General features: G+C 49.2%; 1 protein-coding gene across 1 annotated transcript in view; it reads left to right on the plus strand.

Annotated features, from left to right (window-relative positions):
* Rptor (regulatory associated protein of MTOR complex 1) overlaps positions 1–17,380 on the plus strand; it is a 301,156-nt gene that overhangs the window by 239,138 nt on the left and 44,638 nt on the right. Inside the window, exons 14-20 of the mRNA XM_031352079.1 lie at positions 1,094–1,168; positions 3,786–3,851; positions 4,177–4,368; positions 7,852–7,992; positions 13,539–13,656; positions 14,503–14,643; positions 15,047–15,205. Coding sequence (XP_031207939.1) covers positions 1,094–1,168; positions 3,786–3,851; positions 4,177–4,368; positions 7,852–7,992; positions 13,539–13,656; positions 14,503–14,643; positions 15,047–15,205 — 892 coding nt within the window. The remainder of the gene's footprint in view (positions 1–1,093; positions 1,169–3,785; positions 3,852–4,176; positions 4,369–7,851; positions 7,993–13,538; positions 13,657–14,502; positions 14,644–15,046; positions 15,206–17,380) is intronic.

A 17,380-nucleotide genomic window follows, 5' to 3' on the forward strand; every position in this document is an offset into this window, starting at 1 on the left:
AAGTCAAATTACAAGTAGAGAGCAGAAATAGATTTATTCAATGTGGTCATATTGAGAAGAGGGACACAAAGAATCCTGCTGACACACACACATACACCCCATTCCATCTTCAGGGATCAGAAGTGAGATTGAAGTTAACAGAAGGCAAAGGATGGGCACATCTGAGTGGGCATGTCTAAGCAGTCTGGTAAGGTGTGGTCCCACCCACTGTTGGCCCATCATTCTCTGGCTTAGCCTGTAAGGTGATCTGTGTGAATTCTCTGGAACACAGGTACCCCTCTGACTGGGGCCTTTTCCTTCTCGCCACATGAGATTCCCAGGAAAATTCCTATTTTGAGGATTCCATTGTTTCAACTGTCAGATTGAGAGACATAAGTTTCTCTTTAGAATATCTTAATTTCTGGATCTAAGAAGTTAGCCCAGGGCTGGTGAGATGGCTCAGCAGGGAAGAACACCGACTGCTCTTCTGAAGGTCCTGAGTTCAAATCCCAGCAACCACATGGTGGCTCACAACCACCCATAATGAGATCTGACACCCTCGTCTGGTGCGTCTGAAGACAGCTACAGTGTACTTACATATAATAAATAAATAAATCTTAAAAAAAAAAATAAGTTGGCCCAGTGGTTAAGAGCACTTGCTTTTGTGGAAAACCCAGGTTCAATTCCCAGCACATACATGGTGGCAGTAACTCCAATCCCAGAGCATCCAATGCCCTCTTCTGACTACCTCAAGCACTAAACACATATGTCATACATACATACATACATACATGCAAACAAAGCACTCATATACATAAAAATAATAAATTTAAAATGTCAGACTCTCTTCCTTTCTGCCTGGTGGGGAGCCTGACGGGAAGCCTGACGGGAAGCCATGCAGGCTGAGCACAGAAAGGGCCGAGGGCACATTAACCCAGAGCTGCCTTCTAGAGGAGTGCTATGCTCTTCTCTTGGAAGTTGCAGGGTTCCAGCCTTTTCTCCATGGGCAAGAACCAGAGCTTTTTCCCAAGTGAAATCTGGCCTTGCAAGGAGAGATGCACAGTAATGACGTTTTCCGCACTAATGGCCTCTCTTTTGTCTCCTTTCCCTCCAGTCGTGCCAGGCTGACCTCGTGAAGGACAACGGTCACAAGTACTTCCTGTCCGTCTTGGCAGACCCATACATGCCAGTAAGGACTGAGCCACACTCTGTCTCCCCAGCATGGCATTGTCTCCAGTGCACACTAGAGCTTGCCGTTCCTGGCTGAGGGCCAGGTAGAGAGGTGCTCTACAGAGCTATATGTGGGTAGCCACTTACTGCCCACACTGCACACTGCTCTGTTTCCTCCTGCCCTGTGTGAGAATCTGGTCTTCCTATGCCAGCTAGTGAGCTGCCATTGCACATCTCTGCCTAGCCGTGGCGTCTCCATTACCTAGAGCCTGCACCCTGGGCAGACGGATGGATGAATGAATCCTTGTGTGTCTACAGTATGGTGCCTCGGGGGACCTGAAGATGCTGACAGATTTTACTGAAGGAAGGATGATATTGTTTGAAAGTTTGAATTTCATACATGCTAAATTGTTTTTAAAAATTAGCATGAATATAGAGTATATGGTAGTTTTCTCATAATGTCATGTCATCAGTCCCTCCCTGCCTCCCTCCCTTCCTTCAGCTCTGCGCAGAGTAATGTACCCAGAGCGGCCCCCCTCAGTCACACTCTATCGTGGCCAGAACATTGCTAGAATGTTCAAGTACAGCCGCATACTGTGCTCTGAGGTAGCACCTATAAGAGGAACTTTTATATGTAAATTTTTCCTCTGGCTGTTTGTTTGTTTTAAATGAAATGATATGATTTTTAAAGGGAAAGGAAGGAACAAAGCTGCCAGCAAAGTTCTAAGCAGGACTGGCGTGCAATGGGTAAACGGTGCTCGTGTACTTTACCTACGTGGTACGTATAGAGTCATAGGCAGCGTAGATTTGTAGTTTATCCACATTTTGGAAGAAAGCCCTTGCCTTCCTTTCAGAGGAAGGAAAAATACAACTAAAGGAATTGAAAGCTCTGACCTGGCCGACCTGGCCTGGCAGCTACACCCTCTCTGCTCAGATCTGAGAGAAGGAAACCATCAAATGCCAGAGAAAAGGGGAAGACCCCCGCAGGTTCTGGTGGGCAGTGGTCTTTGCCACTACAGTGACCTCAGAACAGCATGCTCTACACAGGCCTACATGGGATATAAGGCCATGTACAGGCAGCAATGCCAAGAGAGACATCATATGGGGCTGCCTGTCCCTCATTAATGAGGACCAGCAAGCTTCTCTTGCTTCTGAAAAACTGACCATCTCAGCAGAGAAAGCAGTGGCTACTAAAGGAACAGAGGCCTCAGCCAGCAGCAAAAACAAAAACAAAAACAAAACAAAACCTTCTGTGAAACCACATCTGGATCTCAAGTCTGTGGTCCTAAAGGTGCAAATCCAAAGCCTTCCTCCATAGTTCCTGCCCTGGAGCCAGGGGACACAGCCTGCCCTCACGCTGCTGCTGAACACCCAAGGGAAGGAGGCCACTGCACCAATACACAAGAGAACTAGTGTTCCCAGAAAAGAGCCAAAGGGACTCTAGGAACAGCCTCTGAAACACATACATTCAAGACACTGCAGCTGGCTGGATAAAGGCAGTGTGGTTTAATCATGCCAGTCAACCTCTATGTTTGCTTCAGAAACAGCTTTCTGCCTGCTGTAAGAAAATAAGATCTGATTTTTAACCTATCCTTAAAAATGATAATTGTTTTAAATAGACAGATCTTGGGGGGAAGAGGGAGTACAAGCTAGAGTGGAAGAAATGCCCCTCCCACATTTAAAACTCAGGAGGTGATGCCTCACAGAACACACAGCCAGGAAGAGAATCTGTGAAGGCTCCACATGAGCACGGATGAGATCAGCCACTGTCACTGACATCATCCCAGCACTGCAAGAGTGGCAGTGGAGAGACAGACAGACAAACAGCAGCTGGAACTTCCAGAACTGAAGAAAAAACTGTACCGTGAGCCCTGGAACAATTAAAACTTAATTCATAGACACAGCCTGATGACAGAAACAAGTATCAAAAGCATAAGGAAACCCCAAAGCCACCAGATGACAGGAAGGGCAGACAGCGGTGGCAGTGATGGTCCTTCACAGTGAGGGACACAGGATGACAGGAAGGGCAGACAGCAGTGGCAGTGATGGTCCTTCACAGTGAGGGACACAGGACAGTAGGTGGCCCTTCAGTGACTTTCCTGAGAGTCCCTGCTAAGTTATGCTGCTACTCAGAAGGGTGAAGTGCAGATATTTTATTACAAACAATGATGGCTTGGTATTTGTGCTTGCTGAAGATGGTGGCCTGCACTCTGTTGCAGTCCACTCAGGAGATGTCAGGAGTCCCAGGGAATAATAGGATAAGACTGTCAATGTGCATGTGAGACTCCATGATGAACTCATAATGGGCTGTCAGATTTCCATGCAAAGTGAACAGTGCTACATTCATTTCACTAGCAGTGTGCTGGGCTCAAGGGCACAGGCTTCCTGAGAACGCCACATAGGGAAAGCATGGTTGCTGGGCTTGGCAAACCAGTTACAACCACCAACCTCTTTATCTACCATGACAGAGGACAACAGAGCAGCCAGTCTGCCTGCAGACTCTTCCTCAGCAGGAAGGCTGGTGCATGCTGCTTTCCTTCCATGGGAGGCCATGGCTAAAGACAAAAGGCACAGGGTGCTTGCTCTAGGAGGTGAGGCTGCTGTGGGCACACAGCACGATGCATTTTGTTTTCCAGGCTGAACATAGGACCATGACGGCCTTCATTCTTGCTGTAATTGTCAACAGCTACACAACAGGGCAAGTGAGTACCACAACCCCTCCAGCCCCCTCAGCCCTTCAGGAATGGCATAAAGGGGCCTTGTCTCACATGGATCCTAGGGTAGGGACACAGCCCAGGCCACCTTGGCAGAGCTACGCTACTCAGGCAGTCTGTGGAGGTTCAGATCACAGTAGTAGGCGGGCTTCCTGGCATTCTCCACAGAGGGCCAGTCCTTCCATTAGCTCACCCTGAAGGGCAAAACAGAATTGGTAGAATTTACAGTAAGAGAATGTAGTGTGGTATGTTTGAGCAAGGCTGCTGTCACCCTTGTTAGGACCCTGCCCACTTACCTATGTCCTGTGTCTAGGAGGCTTGCCTGCAGGGGAACCTGATTGCCATCTGTCTGGAGCAGCTCAGTGACCCACACCCCTTGCTACGCCAGTGGGTAGCCATTTGCCTGGGAAGGATCTGGCAGAACTTTGACTCTGCAAGGTGGTGTGGGGTGAGAGACAGCGCCCACGAAAAGCTCTATAGCCTCCTCTCCGACCCCATCCCCGAGGTGAGTTGTCCTTGCAGACAAAAACTTCTATGGTAGGTCAGAGTGGTGGTGGGTGCTCAGTACCTGCAGCTCCGCCAGGGTTTTACGTGTAAAGAGGTGGTGGGGCTAATGTGCAGAAGCCTGTCCACATTCAAGCATGACTTTGTCCAGAGCCCTTAGGGCCATGTGCAGATACCAAGACAGGCCATTGAATCTCATTTGACTTTCATTCATGCTATGCCAACTCTGTATGCATTGGGGTAGCTACAGGTTGGCACAGCCTCTAAGAAGCAAGCTTGAACCATTCTGTACTGTATCTCCTGTGGGCCAGGACCATGTTATCACTTATGGGCGGGGGAGCATTGAGGGAGGGGCATTGCCAGGGGCATGTTGCCCCCCCCCCATATCCTGTGCGTTTCTGACCTGGCCCCCTTTTGAGAGCTTGTGTGTCTCTGTGTGTGTGTCTCTGTGTACGTGCGGGCGTGCGGGCGTGCCCGCCCGCCCGCCTGCCCGCCTGCCTGCCCGCCTGCCTGCCTGCCTGCCTGTCTGTCTGTCTGTCAAGTCCAGGTACTGCATTCTGGGAGATGAGACAGTGGAGGCTTAGATGATTCTTAATCATGGGAACACTTGTCACACACATGACAGAATCATCTTTTGAAGCAGGAGACCCAATTCCAGATTGTTTTGATGTCAGTGGGAATCAGAGACCCTGCTATCATTTTCAGAAAGGATTACTGTGTTTCTGTTACTAAGCCGAGGGTTTGAGCAGCATCCTGGCTTTAGTTTGCAGGGCAGTTCTGAATTGTCCAGTGTACATATCAAATCAGATTTTGGCATCCTCTCCCACTGAGTCCAGACAAGGCAGCCCAGCTAGAAGAACATATTCCATGTACAGAAAACAGCTTTTGAGACAGCCCCTACTCCAGTTGTCTGGGACCCACATGAAGACCAAGGCTGCTCATCTACTACATATGTGCAGGAGGCCTAGGTCCTGGCTGTGTATGCTCTTTGGTTGGTGCTTCAGTCTCTGAGAGCCCAAAGGGTCCAGGTTAGTTGACTCTGTTAGTCTGTTGGTCTTCCTGTGGAGTTCCTATCCCCTTTGGGGCCCGCAATCCTTCCCCTATTCTTCCATAAGAGTCCTCAAGCTCCATCCACTGTTGGCTCTGGGTGTCTGCATCTGTCTGAGTCAGCTGCTGGATGGAGCCTCCAAGAGAATAGCCATGCTAGATTCCTGTCTGCAAGTATAACCGAGTATCATTAATAGTGTCAGGGACTGGTGCTTGCCCATGGGATGGGTCTCAGTTGGACCAGTTATTGGCTGGCCATTCCCTCAGTCTCTGCTCCATCCTCCATTCCTGCATTTCTTGTAGACAGGAAACATTTGGGGTTGAAAGTTTTGTGGGTGGGTTGGTTTCCCTATTGCTTCACTGGGGTTCCTGCCTGGCTACAGGAGGTGGCCTCTTCAGGTTTCATATCTCCAGTGGTGTCACAGCTAAGGTCACCCCCATAGATTCTTGGGTGCCTTCCTTATCCCAGGTCTCTGTCCTGTCCTGGAGATGCCCCCCCACCTTCCCACCCCTTCAGTTGCAGATTCCCATTCATTCTCATGGCTATTTCTCCTGTCCTTCCCCACACCTGATCCTGAAACCCCTCATTCCCTCTCCCTTCCAGTTCCCTTCCTCCATCTGCCTCTTATGACTATTTTATCCCCCCTTCTAAGTGAGATTCAAGCCTCCTTGCCTGGGCCTTCTTTCTTGTTTAGCTTCTTTGGGTCTGTGGAGTGTAGCATGGTACCTGTATTTTATGGCCACTATCCACATATAAGTGAGTACAGACCCATACCATGCATGTGCTTTTGGGACTAGGTTATCTCACTCAGGATGATATTCTCAAGTTCCATCCATTTGCCTGCAAAATTCATGATGACTTTGGTTTTTAATAGCTGAATAGTATTGCATTGTGTAAATGAACCACATTTTCTTTATCCATTCTTCAGTTGATGGACATCTAGGTTGCTTCCAGATTCTGGCTATTATGAGTACAGCTGCTATGAATGTAGCTGAGCAAGTGTCTTTGTGGGCTGTTGGAGCATCTTTTGGGTATATGTATCTGATAATGAATGATAAAGCTGAGTCTTGAGATAGAACTATTCCCAGTTTTCTGAGAAACTGCCAAGCTAATTTCCAGAGTGGTTGAACAAGTTTTCAGCCCCACCAGCAATGGAGGTGTGTCCCCTCACTTCACATCCTCCCTTTCATGGGCTGTCACCTGAGTTTTTGATCCTGATCATTTTGACTGGTGTGAGGTGGAATCTCAGTTGTTTTGGTTCACATTTCCCTGATAACTAAGGGTGATGAACATTTCTTTAAGTGCTTCTTGGCCATTCGAGATTCCTCTGTTGAGGATTCTCTGTTTAGCTCTGTATCCTATTCTTTAACTGGGTTATTTGGATTGTTGGCATCTAATTTCTTTAGTTCTTTATAACTTTTGTATATTATCTCTCTGTCTATTAAGGGTTTTGTTTTGTTTATCATGACACTGGTTCTTTTGCTTATCTGGAAGATAGTGGCTTGCTTTCCTCCGTCCTCCAGGCCTGGCTCCTCTTAAGACTCAACAACCTGTGTGAGCTAAATGCAGACGGAAAGGAAGTTTAGGGTGCACAGATGTAGAACAGCTGTACTCTAACTCTGCAACATAATGCCCATCTCTAGATTGGAAAGGATCTGGAGCCCCATGTGTATAACTTGCTAGATGGCAGTGGCTTATAGCCAGGGGGCTGCAGCCACTTGCCTTCCCCCTCTGAAGCAGTCTGCACTTGGTGCCAGACCTCTGGTCTTACTGACAAACACTCCTCACATCACTGGCTGCTCCACAGCTATCTTTCACTTCTGGGTAGTTCAGGATTGTTTGCACCTTGTTGCCCTGGTCTTCCTCCAACCCTGTGCAGGATGCTTCATGTTGCTCATAAGAGGAAGACACTGGCTCTCCAAGGTCACCTGCCCTTGGGAGCTAAGCTGAGCTGAGGTCCCCAGGTACCATGCCCAGCCCAGTATTGTTTCACTGCCTCTGTACCCTGGGGACTCTACCCTTTCTGACTTCCATTTAGCTTCTCTGTCTCAGAATGGACCCATGCTTTCTCTGTTTGCCGCAACCTTCCCTCCATGGTGCATCCCAGCCCACCTTCCCCTGTTGTCTCCTTCACTTTTATATCTGGAAGTTCACTGTACAAGCCAGGTTAAACTCTGTTCCCTCCTCCACATCTTGGTCATCCCTGAGCTGGTGCTGCCTGCCTCTACTGTCAACTCCTGAGCTACTCACACACAGTTTCTGCTCATCAATACCAGTGTAGCTCTGGGCACCACGCAATAGTGTTTGTGAAATTGAATTGAGTTGAACTTATGTGAACTGAATTGAATTAACTTTCAGACAGCCTTGGCAGAAATGCAGATGGCAGACACATCAGCCGTGGGTGTGACTCTGATTTTTCTGTCCCCTGCCTTGCAGGTCCGATGTGCGGCTGTGTTTGCCCTTGGCACCTTTGTGGGAAACTCTGCTGAGAGGACAGACCACTCTACCACCATCGACCACAATGTGGCCATGATGCTGGCTCAGCTGATCAATGATGGAAGCCCCATGGTCCGGAAGGTATGTGGGTGCCAGCTCAGTAGCTGCAGTAGGGACCATGGCAGTCCCTGTGTGCCTGGAACTGAGTCAGCACAGAGAGCCTCATGTACCATGTATGTGCACCATTTGATCTTAAATGCCTGCCCAGCTCTTTTCACAGTGTCTTCATTGCTCATATCTGTTCACTTGAGGGTGCTGAGCTTACCCACTCTGCTACAGCTTTTACACAGCAGCCATCTCCTGGACACAGGCACATGGCACTGGGTCTCTAAAGGGCAGTGACGGTCTGTGCAGTGGGTCCCCTTAGGCCACCTTCCACTTGCCAACAGCAAAGTCTTATTTCTCTGCTGCCTAAGGTTCAGACCTCCATAAAAAGCTGGTTCCATGTGACCTTGATCCCTACCCCGACCACAAGCCACCAAGGGCCTTCGAGGGAAATGCTCTGACTTCCTGGTGGTTTCATGGTGATCTTGGAAGCTGCTCCTAGAGCAGAGGCTGTGCATGAGATGGACAGTCCAAACTGTCCACAGGTGACTCCCCACGCATGCGCTGCCACTGAGAGCCACTAGGCTTCCTTCTCAGCATTGCTGTTCTTTTAAATGAGTTATTTCTTTCTATTATGTGCATTGGCATGCACATTGCCTGCATGTATGTCTGTGTGAGGGTATTGGATCACCTGGAACTGGAGATACAGACAGTTGTGAGCTACCATATGGATGCTAGAAATTGGGCCCTGGTCCTCTAGAAGAGCAGTCAGTGGTCTTAAGCATTGAGCCATCTCCCTACCCCTCCTCAGCATTTCTGAGTGGCAGTCTTGGCTCCCTTTGATGGTAGACCCTTGGGAGGTTGGGTGTGGCTTTGGATTACCTGAAGAACAGCTCAGTGGCTAACTTGAGAGTGACATGCTTTACCAGTCTCAAAATGTAAGGGTATATTCATCTCCTGGCCTTTCTGAAACTTACCCTAGTACCCCCATGCCTCATCATCTTAGGAGATCTTTAAAATGTGTAGTGAGAAGCCAGACATGATGGTACACACCTCTGATCCCTGCACTTGGGAGGCCGATCTCTATGAATTAGAGGTCAGCTTTGTCTACATAGTGAGTTCCAGGCCAGCCAAAGCTACACAGTAAGACCCTGTACCAAAAAAAAAAGCTGGGCAGTAGTGGCACATGCCTTTAATCCCAGCACTTGGGAGGCAGAGGCAGATGAATTTCTGAGTTCGAGGCCAGCCTGGTCTACAGAGTGAGTTCCAGAACAGCCAGGGCTACACAGAGAAACCCTGTCTTAAAAACCAAAAAAAAAAAAAGCATGCTGAAGACTTTTATGTCCTTATGTCCTTGTCACTGGTTCTGTTGCTGTCCTGTGCATTCTTAGGCCTGTTTCCTTCACACTGTGCCTGGTTCTTCCTCATCGCTTCTCTGAGTGGATACAGCTGGTACAAGCAGGATCAGCATTTTCATTAATCTTCTCTTCAGATTCTTTACCGAGTATGGAAAGCCGCCTTCTCCCTTCCAACAGTTGTTTAGAATCGAGAGGATGCTAACTGAGTGTTGGACACCTGGGATCAGGAGAAGTGTGGTTCTGACAACCACAGGGGTGTCCTGAGGTCCCCACTGCAGCCCCATGTCTGTTCCTGCTTGTGACCTTGGTGGCCCTTTGAGGAGCTTAGTCCTTGATTCCAAAGGTTTCCAGTGTGCTTCACTTCATTGTTGTAGGCTGCAGTGCCCAGTGAATTGCGGGGTGCATGTAAAGCCTCTCCTAGAGGCATGGTGTGTGTCTGCCTGTCCTGGGCTCTTGAGCCCATCCTCTGCATAGTCTGACTGAACAAGACAGGCCAGGCTTGGATAAAAGCACTGGAAGTAGCTTCAGAGGGCGACTGGGAATTCTATGAGAAGCTGAGTCTCCTGGTAAGACATGGTTCCCCATGGAGAAGTCACCTGTGGGCTCAAAGTAGAACCCAAGCTTGTGGAATCCCAAGAATGAACTGTTACTGCAGGTCTGCGGAGAAGGCATGCTTGCACACACAAGGCCTTGGGACCAAGTGTCACCACTCCCAGGTTCATCCTCTTGCTGCCCACCCACCCTGCCAGACTGCTGGGCTGCAGGCTGTGCATGGCATGATCCCAGTGACTCCTGGACCTTTGAACGAGTTCCTCCCTGTACTTTGCTGGTTACTTGCTATGCACTTTGGACTTCCTGGATACAAGGCGCCTCTTGGTGACTCACTACAAGTCAACGAGTACTCACTCATAGGCCAAGTAGATAAGTTGGCATAGTAAAATGTGAGGACGGGGATGGAGAAAAGTCCTAATTAGGTGTGAGAAAGGCTTTGGTGAAAGGATAACACCAGCAGTTTGAAGATGCCAGCATTAAGAACCACATGTCAGGGCTAAGAATACAGCTCAGTGGGTAAGCATTCTCGATGCCATGCTGGAGAACCTGAGTTCAAATCCCCAACAAGAGTTTCTCTCTGTGGCACCCATGCAAGTGCTGCATAGTTGTGGTGGCCTGCTTTCTACATGTAAGAAGAGAGAATCCTGGGAACAAGCTAGTCAGACTGGCAGGAGAGTGGTCAAGACAGACATCTGATGGCAGGCTCCACCTGCACAGGGGAAATGGCCGTCTGAGTCCTGTGTAGTCTTTAATCCCAGCTCTTGGCAGGCCGAGACCAGCAAGGCAGGGCTGCTGCTGGAGTGAGGGCTCAGAGGTTAAGAGCACTTGCTGCCTTTTTTCTTCCTTAAGCAGCAATGCTTTTTTTTAATGTCTTTTTTGTTTTGTTATATTTATTTATGTGTACGAGTGTTCTTTCTTTGTATGCAGAAGACTTCAAATCCCATTATAGCTGCCCTGCAGGTGCTGGGAATTGAACTCAGGGCCTCTCTTGCAGAGGACATGAGTTTGGTTCCAAGCACCCATATCAGGTAGCTCATAATTTCTTGTAACTTCAGCTTTGGGAAGCCAACATCTCAGCCCCCTCACACCCACACTAATGTTCACGTAACTCAGCAAACAAACTTATAAATAAAATTAAAAATAAATTAATATTTTAGAAGATAGACATATAGTTGTTGAGGTGATGGCAGTAGCAAGGTAAGATGTAGTTTGGTGAGTCTTTAAGGTTTTTAATCTTTATTTTTGTGGAGTAAGACAGACCCAGCTGCTCACCTTCCTCAGCCATGTGTCTGGGTCAAACTCAAACTGATGCAAATTGTCAGAGCTACTGCCAAAGGAACGGAGCCCAAGGGCCTACTGGGAAGCATCGTGAAGGACACAGTGCTGCTGGGATGTGCAGATGTGCCTGAGTAGAAGAGCTCAGCAATGTAGAGCACAGACAGCCCATCCCACGACCACTGAAGCAGTCCCCACTGTTCACCAGTGGGTATGTGAGGCAAGGTCCTGTATGCACAGCCTGGCACCGCTCCTGAGCATTGAGTGTAGGCATTGCCCATGCTCTAGCTGAGGTCCCTTGGGCAGACCTTCTGTATTCTGGGTAAAACAGAATATTCAGTACTTGCCTTCTGCCATTAAAGGATTGCTCTGTGCAGATGCAGAGAGCCTTTGTCCTTCCTAGGCATAGTAAGAACACTCCAGGTGTGAACTACACTCCTGACCTTTTCCTTAAGTCACAAGCTCACTCACCCCTGGTATTTTATGAACTGAAGTGGTGATGCCAGACTGACCATCAAGGGCAGCAGCAGCCTCTTCCACTTTATATGGAGTAAAGGAAGAATGGGAGGTTTCTAGACTGATGGAGACTCTTCTTCCCCAGAGGGGCCCAGTGGGTACCAGCTTGTGGGGTCCCTGGCACAGATAGAGAGGATTAGCTCCGTTGATGGGTCAGGCAGCTTCAGGAGGCCACCAGCCTCAGTTGACAGTGTCTGGGAAGACTCAGTTGGCCCTCACCTTTGGTCTAGTCTACCTCAGCATCTGAGGATGTTGAAGGAGAGGCAGAGACCAATGCAAACCTCTGGCCTGAGTGACGTGAGCTGTGGGTCCCTGGGTGTAATTGGGAAGCTGCAGTGGGTCTAAGTGCAAAGCAGTTTCCCATCACATTCATGGTAAGCTTGAGGCTGTGGGGCACATACAAACCTATTGGAAGATCAGCCTGGAGCTAAGAGAGATGGGAGAAGCAAAAAAGGGTGTGCAGTTGAGGTGAGAGAACATCAGCCCAAGGAGACCTGGCTGTTAGCACCTCAGGAGCCTCAGGGCAGGGCTGTGTGGAGCAAGCAAGAGTGTCTCCAGCAGACCTTAGTTCTCTGCAGACAGCTCTCTCTTCACAGAGACCAATGCTCATGGTCACAAGCCCACATCCCATTTGCTCCCTTTTGCCTTTCTGTCTATAAATGTTTAAGTTGTGGTGCTAAACTATCATAAACTGTGTAAATCCTGTCTCCTCAGACTCAGGCACTGAGGTCTAGTTGTCATTTTAATTCAAGCCTTTTTCTCATTCATAGTGACTGGAACCCACTATAGCTAGCTAGCTTCTTGCTTGCTGTAAAAATGCTTCACCCTCATAGATTCCTATGCCCTGGATTTCCAGCTTATCCTAGAGACGTGGCACCATCACCACCACCATCTCCCGATTCTAGTCATGTCTCCCAGTAGTCTCTTCCTCAGCCCTCCCCTCACCTGCATGGGACTGACCTAAGCCCCATGTTATAGGTATGTAGCTTGGTCTTCATGCGGGATTCCTGATAGCAGGAGGAGGGGCTGTCTGTGACTCTGTTGCCTGTCTGTGGGACCCTTTCCTCCTACTGGGCTTTTCGTCTAGCCCCAGTAGGAAAGCATGTGCCTAGTCTTGCTGCAGCTTAATGCCAGGGCTGGCTGATATCCATGGGAGGCCTCCCCTTTTCTGAAGAGAAGTGGGAGAGGAGTAGGTGAAGAGAGATGCAGGGTAAGGACTGAGGGGAGAGAAGGGAGGGGAAACTGTGGTCAGGATAATTAATTCATTAATTAATTAATTAAAAAGAATGCTTCAGCTTATCAACTGTTCCCACCTATCCATCAGGTAGGATCAAGAGAGGCAGTTTCGGGCTGGTGAGATGGCTCAGCAGGGAAGAGCACTGACTGCTCTTTGGAAGGTCATGAGTTCAAATCCCAGCAACCACATGGTGGCTCACAACCACCCGTAATGAGATCTGATGCCCTCTTCTGGTGCATCTGGAGACAGCTACAGTGTGCTTACATATAATAAATAAATAAATAAATAAATCTTTAAAAAAAAAAGAGAGAGAGGGGCAGTTTCAGCCTCAGACAGGGTCAGAAGCCTAATCTTAAATATTCCAAGGAATACAACTCACATTCAGAAAGCCTTGGACTGATAATTGGTGCCTAGCGATGAGTGAGCAGACGAAGGCGGCTGTGCCTGCTTTGGGAGACTCCCCTCGACAGCCACTGGCCTGCTGCCTCCACAGCCCCCACCTCCTCTACACTTGTGCTCCCAGCTGTGCAGCCCTGTTCTAACCGGCTGCTTCCTGGAGTCGACTTAGGCATTAGTGTGTGGATCTGCTGCCCAGTCAATTTCCTGCCTCTGTGGATGTAATTGTCACTTCTCCCTCTCTGCAGGAGCTGGTGGTGGCTCTGAGTCACCTTGTAGTTCAATATGAGAGCAATTTTTGCACTGTGGCCCTGCAGTTCATGGAAGAGGAGAAGAACTACCCCTTGCCTTCGCCAGCAGCCACAGGTACAGCCGCTTCTGCGAGCCTGGGGCCTCCTTCCTGGCCTTCAGCAGAACCATCAGGGGCCTGGGGTGGCTTTCTGATTCGGTGTGAGTAGCCCTTGGGCTCCTGTTGTCTCAGGCCTTCAGAAGAGTACACACATAGGAAAAGGGCCGTGCTGACCTTATTCCTCCCCTTACTTCTTACCCTTCTTGGAATACAAATTTGGGGACATCTTGAAAGATGGCAGACCTCTGCAGTGGGGCGTGCTGAAAAGAACATTAGCTGTCTTCCTGTGATGAGTAATTGAATCACATTGTTGTTGGCCTCATGTTTCCGTGAGTCAGGATAGGAAGCATCTCTTCTCATATTTGTCCTTTTCGCTGGAGAGTACAGTCATCTGTGTTCTGTTTCATCGCCCCTCCCTCCCTCCCTCCCGACCACAGTGAGGAGACTCGTGATTCATAACAAAGCATGCCTCCTCTCAGTCTCTCGGGAAGGAAGTGAAGTGAAGCCCGAGCTGGCTGCCTGGAAACAGCAGTAAGGTGGAGGGGCAGCTGCCAGAAGGCTGGGGGTCCTGCCAGGCGCAGGGTGCTGAGCACCACTCTCACTGCCTATGCCACCTAACACAGAGCTACTCTTGCCTTCCGGCCCATGCTCTCCTGGGATTTAATACTCACATGTCTACAAACAGTACCTTTGGCCAACTGAGGCCTGCACTCACCAGGTGACTGACAGGGAGGCCTTTCTACGTTCATTCTTGTCTCAGAAACACCAACTGTCCCTGTTGCCATGGGTGCAGACTCCAGACATTCACCCTGCTCCCGTCCTGAAACCCATTGCTAACTCTTTCCTTTCCCCCTCTTTCCTAGAGGGAGGGAGCTTGACCCCAGTTCGAGACAGCCCATGCACCCCCAGACTCCGGTCAGTGAGCTCCTATGGGAACATCCGAGCTGTCACCACAGCTAGGAACCTGAACAAATCTTTGCAGAACCTGAGCTTGACGGAAGAGTGTAAGATTCCAGAATCCAGGATTTGGGGTGGGGAGGTTCAGTGTGCTCTACAGACATTTATCAAAATGCTACTGTGCCCCTTGACCCTGCCCTCCAGAATATGGGCCCTGATGTCTTGTGTGCCAGAGTGACAAGCAACCAGCTGTTCTTGAGCCAGAATCTTCCTTCTAGACGTGAGCTGAATACCCAGATCAGTCAGGTCACGATACCTACCTCCTCCAATCAGGCCAGAGTGTGACTGTTCAGGATCTCAGTTCCAGGGAGAGGGTCCACCAGTTTATGCACACACATGTCTATTAGTGTGCTTCTCTGTGTGTGTATGTACCCACTGTGCAGAAAGCTCACATCTCAGACAGGCCATTCACTGTAAGACCTGACTTCCTTCCTGTCATATTCTGGCCAGCGGGCAGCTCAGTGGCCTTCTCTCCTGGGAACCTCAGCACAAGCAGTAGTGCCAGCAGCACCTTGGGAAGCCCTGAGAATGAGGAGTACATCCTGTCCTTCGAGACCATCGACAAGATGCGGCGTGTGAGCTCCTATTCAGCACTCAACTCCCTCATAGGTGAGTCCTCACTCCATCCTTTTTCTGATGCCTGCATATCTTCCTTGCCAAGCAAGGGTTTGCTCTATGCAAAACAGCACACACCTTCCTTTGGTCAGAATATGAGCCAAAACTCTCTCTACTGGATGCGAAAGAATAGGAATTAACTGGAGCTTGAAGAAGTGAGGAGAGCATTTTGCAATGGGACTGTATTTTACAGGCTGGTCCAGGGCTATGTGAGCTTGCTGGCTCTGCCAGGCAGGAAGGCTGCCAGATGAGTCCATCTGTCTTTCGTTGCATTCCTCCTGTGTGCTAGACCCTGGCAGTGTGGAGCTGTGGCTCTCAGCTAAGACATCCTGCTTATCTCAACCAGGATGAAGCGGGTGCTCTGTTTTCTGGTAGGGAGAAGCCAAGGATGATGCTCACTGGCCCAGTGCCCACGAGAGCCCTACAGGAAGCAGTGGGAGGTCAGGAGCCTATTGCATTAGGCAGAGGGTGTCAGTCATCCTGAAGGGCTCTCAGTGCTCACCTGCTAAACCTCTACTCAGACTAGCAGCTTGACCCTTCACTGCCTAGAAACTGGGGTTTAGTGGCCAGCGTTCTCTGCGATTCGCCGTGAGTGGTAACCCTGGACTTTGCTAACATCACACAGGAGTTGAGAATTAGCTGATTTTTCTTGCTGTGCACCTGTGCTCATCCTCAGACTGTGGAGTTGAAATGTAAGCCCTAGGTCCACCACACTTCTCATGTGGTTCTTCTTGATGAGACCCTGTGTGACATGCACAGTGTAGCCTGGGGCCCTGGAAGCTTCCGCAGGCTCAAGGGCTGGGAGCCAGGGCCTGTCACAGGCCAGCTCAACCTTCTTATCTGACAAGTGAATACCAGTGTTGTCCTCAGTTTTGATCTTGGAGATGGCAGGGTTAAGGACACACACCAGCTTACAAATCAGTGTGAGAAAGTGACACCGCATAGATCCCAATGTTTGAAAGGGTAGGAGAGGAAGATGAAGAACACAAGTCTGGGCTCCTGTAGAAGCTGCTATGCACTGTCTGCTGGGGCCCTAAACTAAACGTGTGTTGTGTGAGTGTGTGTGTGTGAGTGTGTGTATGTGTGTGTGAGTATGTGTGTGGTGTATGTGAGTATGTGTGAGTGTGTGTGAGTGTATGTGAGTGTGAGTGTATGTGAGTGTGTGTGTGAGAGTGTGTGAGTATAGTGTGTGTGGTGTGTGTGTAAGTATGTGTGTGAATATGTAGTGTGTGTGTGAGTGTGTAGTGTGTATGTGTGTGTGTGAGAGAGTGTGTGTGAGTACGTAGTATGTATGTGTGTGATGTGTGTGTCTGTATCTGTATATCATTCTCATCTTGGACATTTGGATGGGATTGCAGCTGGAGATGGCTCAGTGATTCAGAGCACTGGCTGCTGCTGCAGAGGACTCAGGTTTGGTTGCCATTACCCATATGGGAGCTCCTACATGTCTGTAACTCCAGTTACAGGGAATCTGATACCCCCTTCTAGCCATGTAGGCACCAGATACATACATGGTACATAGATACATGTAGACATGGCACCTATACACACAAAAGAAAAAAACAAAATTTGAAGGAGGAAAAAAACAAAGTTTGAAAGTGAGTAGATTCTGGGAAGGAGAAGAAAGCAGCAGGCTTCCCGGCCGGCTTCCTCCCTGGTCAGCGCCCACATAGAGGCCTCGGAGCTTATGTCAGGCTAAGACTCATAGCTTGCCGAATCCATTACTCACAACACTTGCCTATTTAAAGCCACTTTCTCTGTTCATTTCAACCAAAGAATAGCATTCTCTTTAGCCCCTTTCTCTGCATATTGCAGAAGAGGTTTTAAAACCATAGCAACCTGGAGCACACGCTTACACCTGTTCACACAAGAGCAGCTCCCTTTCAGATGCCCTATCCTGTGCCCCTCCCATCTCTGCTTTACCAGAGTGTTCCCTGAGGTAACCTGCTCTCTGGCTCTGTGGTCATCTGGCTTAGCAGGGCCTGACCCAGGCCAGTGCATATGTGGATCTTCCACATCACTGCTCTTCTTGTTCTCAGTCTGCTTGCCCGATGACCACATGGATCCCCTAGTTACCCCTTCCTTCCTTTCTTCCTTCCTTCCTTCCTTCCTTCCTTCCTTCCTTCCTTCCTTCTTCCTTCCCTTCTTCCCTCCCTCCTTCCCCTCTCT

The sequence above is a fragment of the Mastomys coucha genome, unplaced genomic scaffold (assembly GCF_008632895.1).
Source record: "Mastomys coucha isolate ucsf_1 unplaced genomic scaffold, UCSF_Mcou_1 pScaffold5, whole genome shotgun sequence".
Lineage (NCBI taxonomy): Eukaryota > Metazoa > Chordata > Mammalia > Rodentia > Muridae > Mastomys > Mastomys coucha.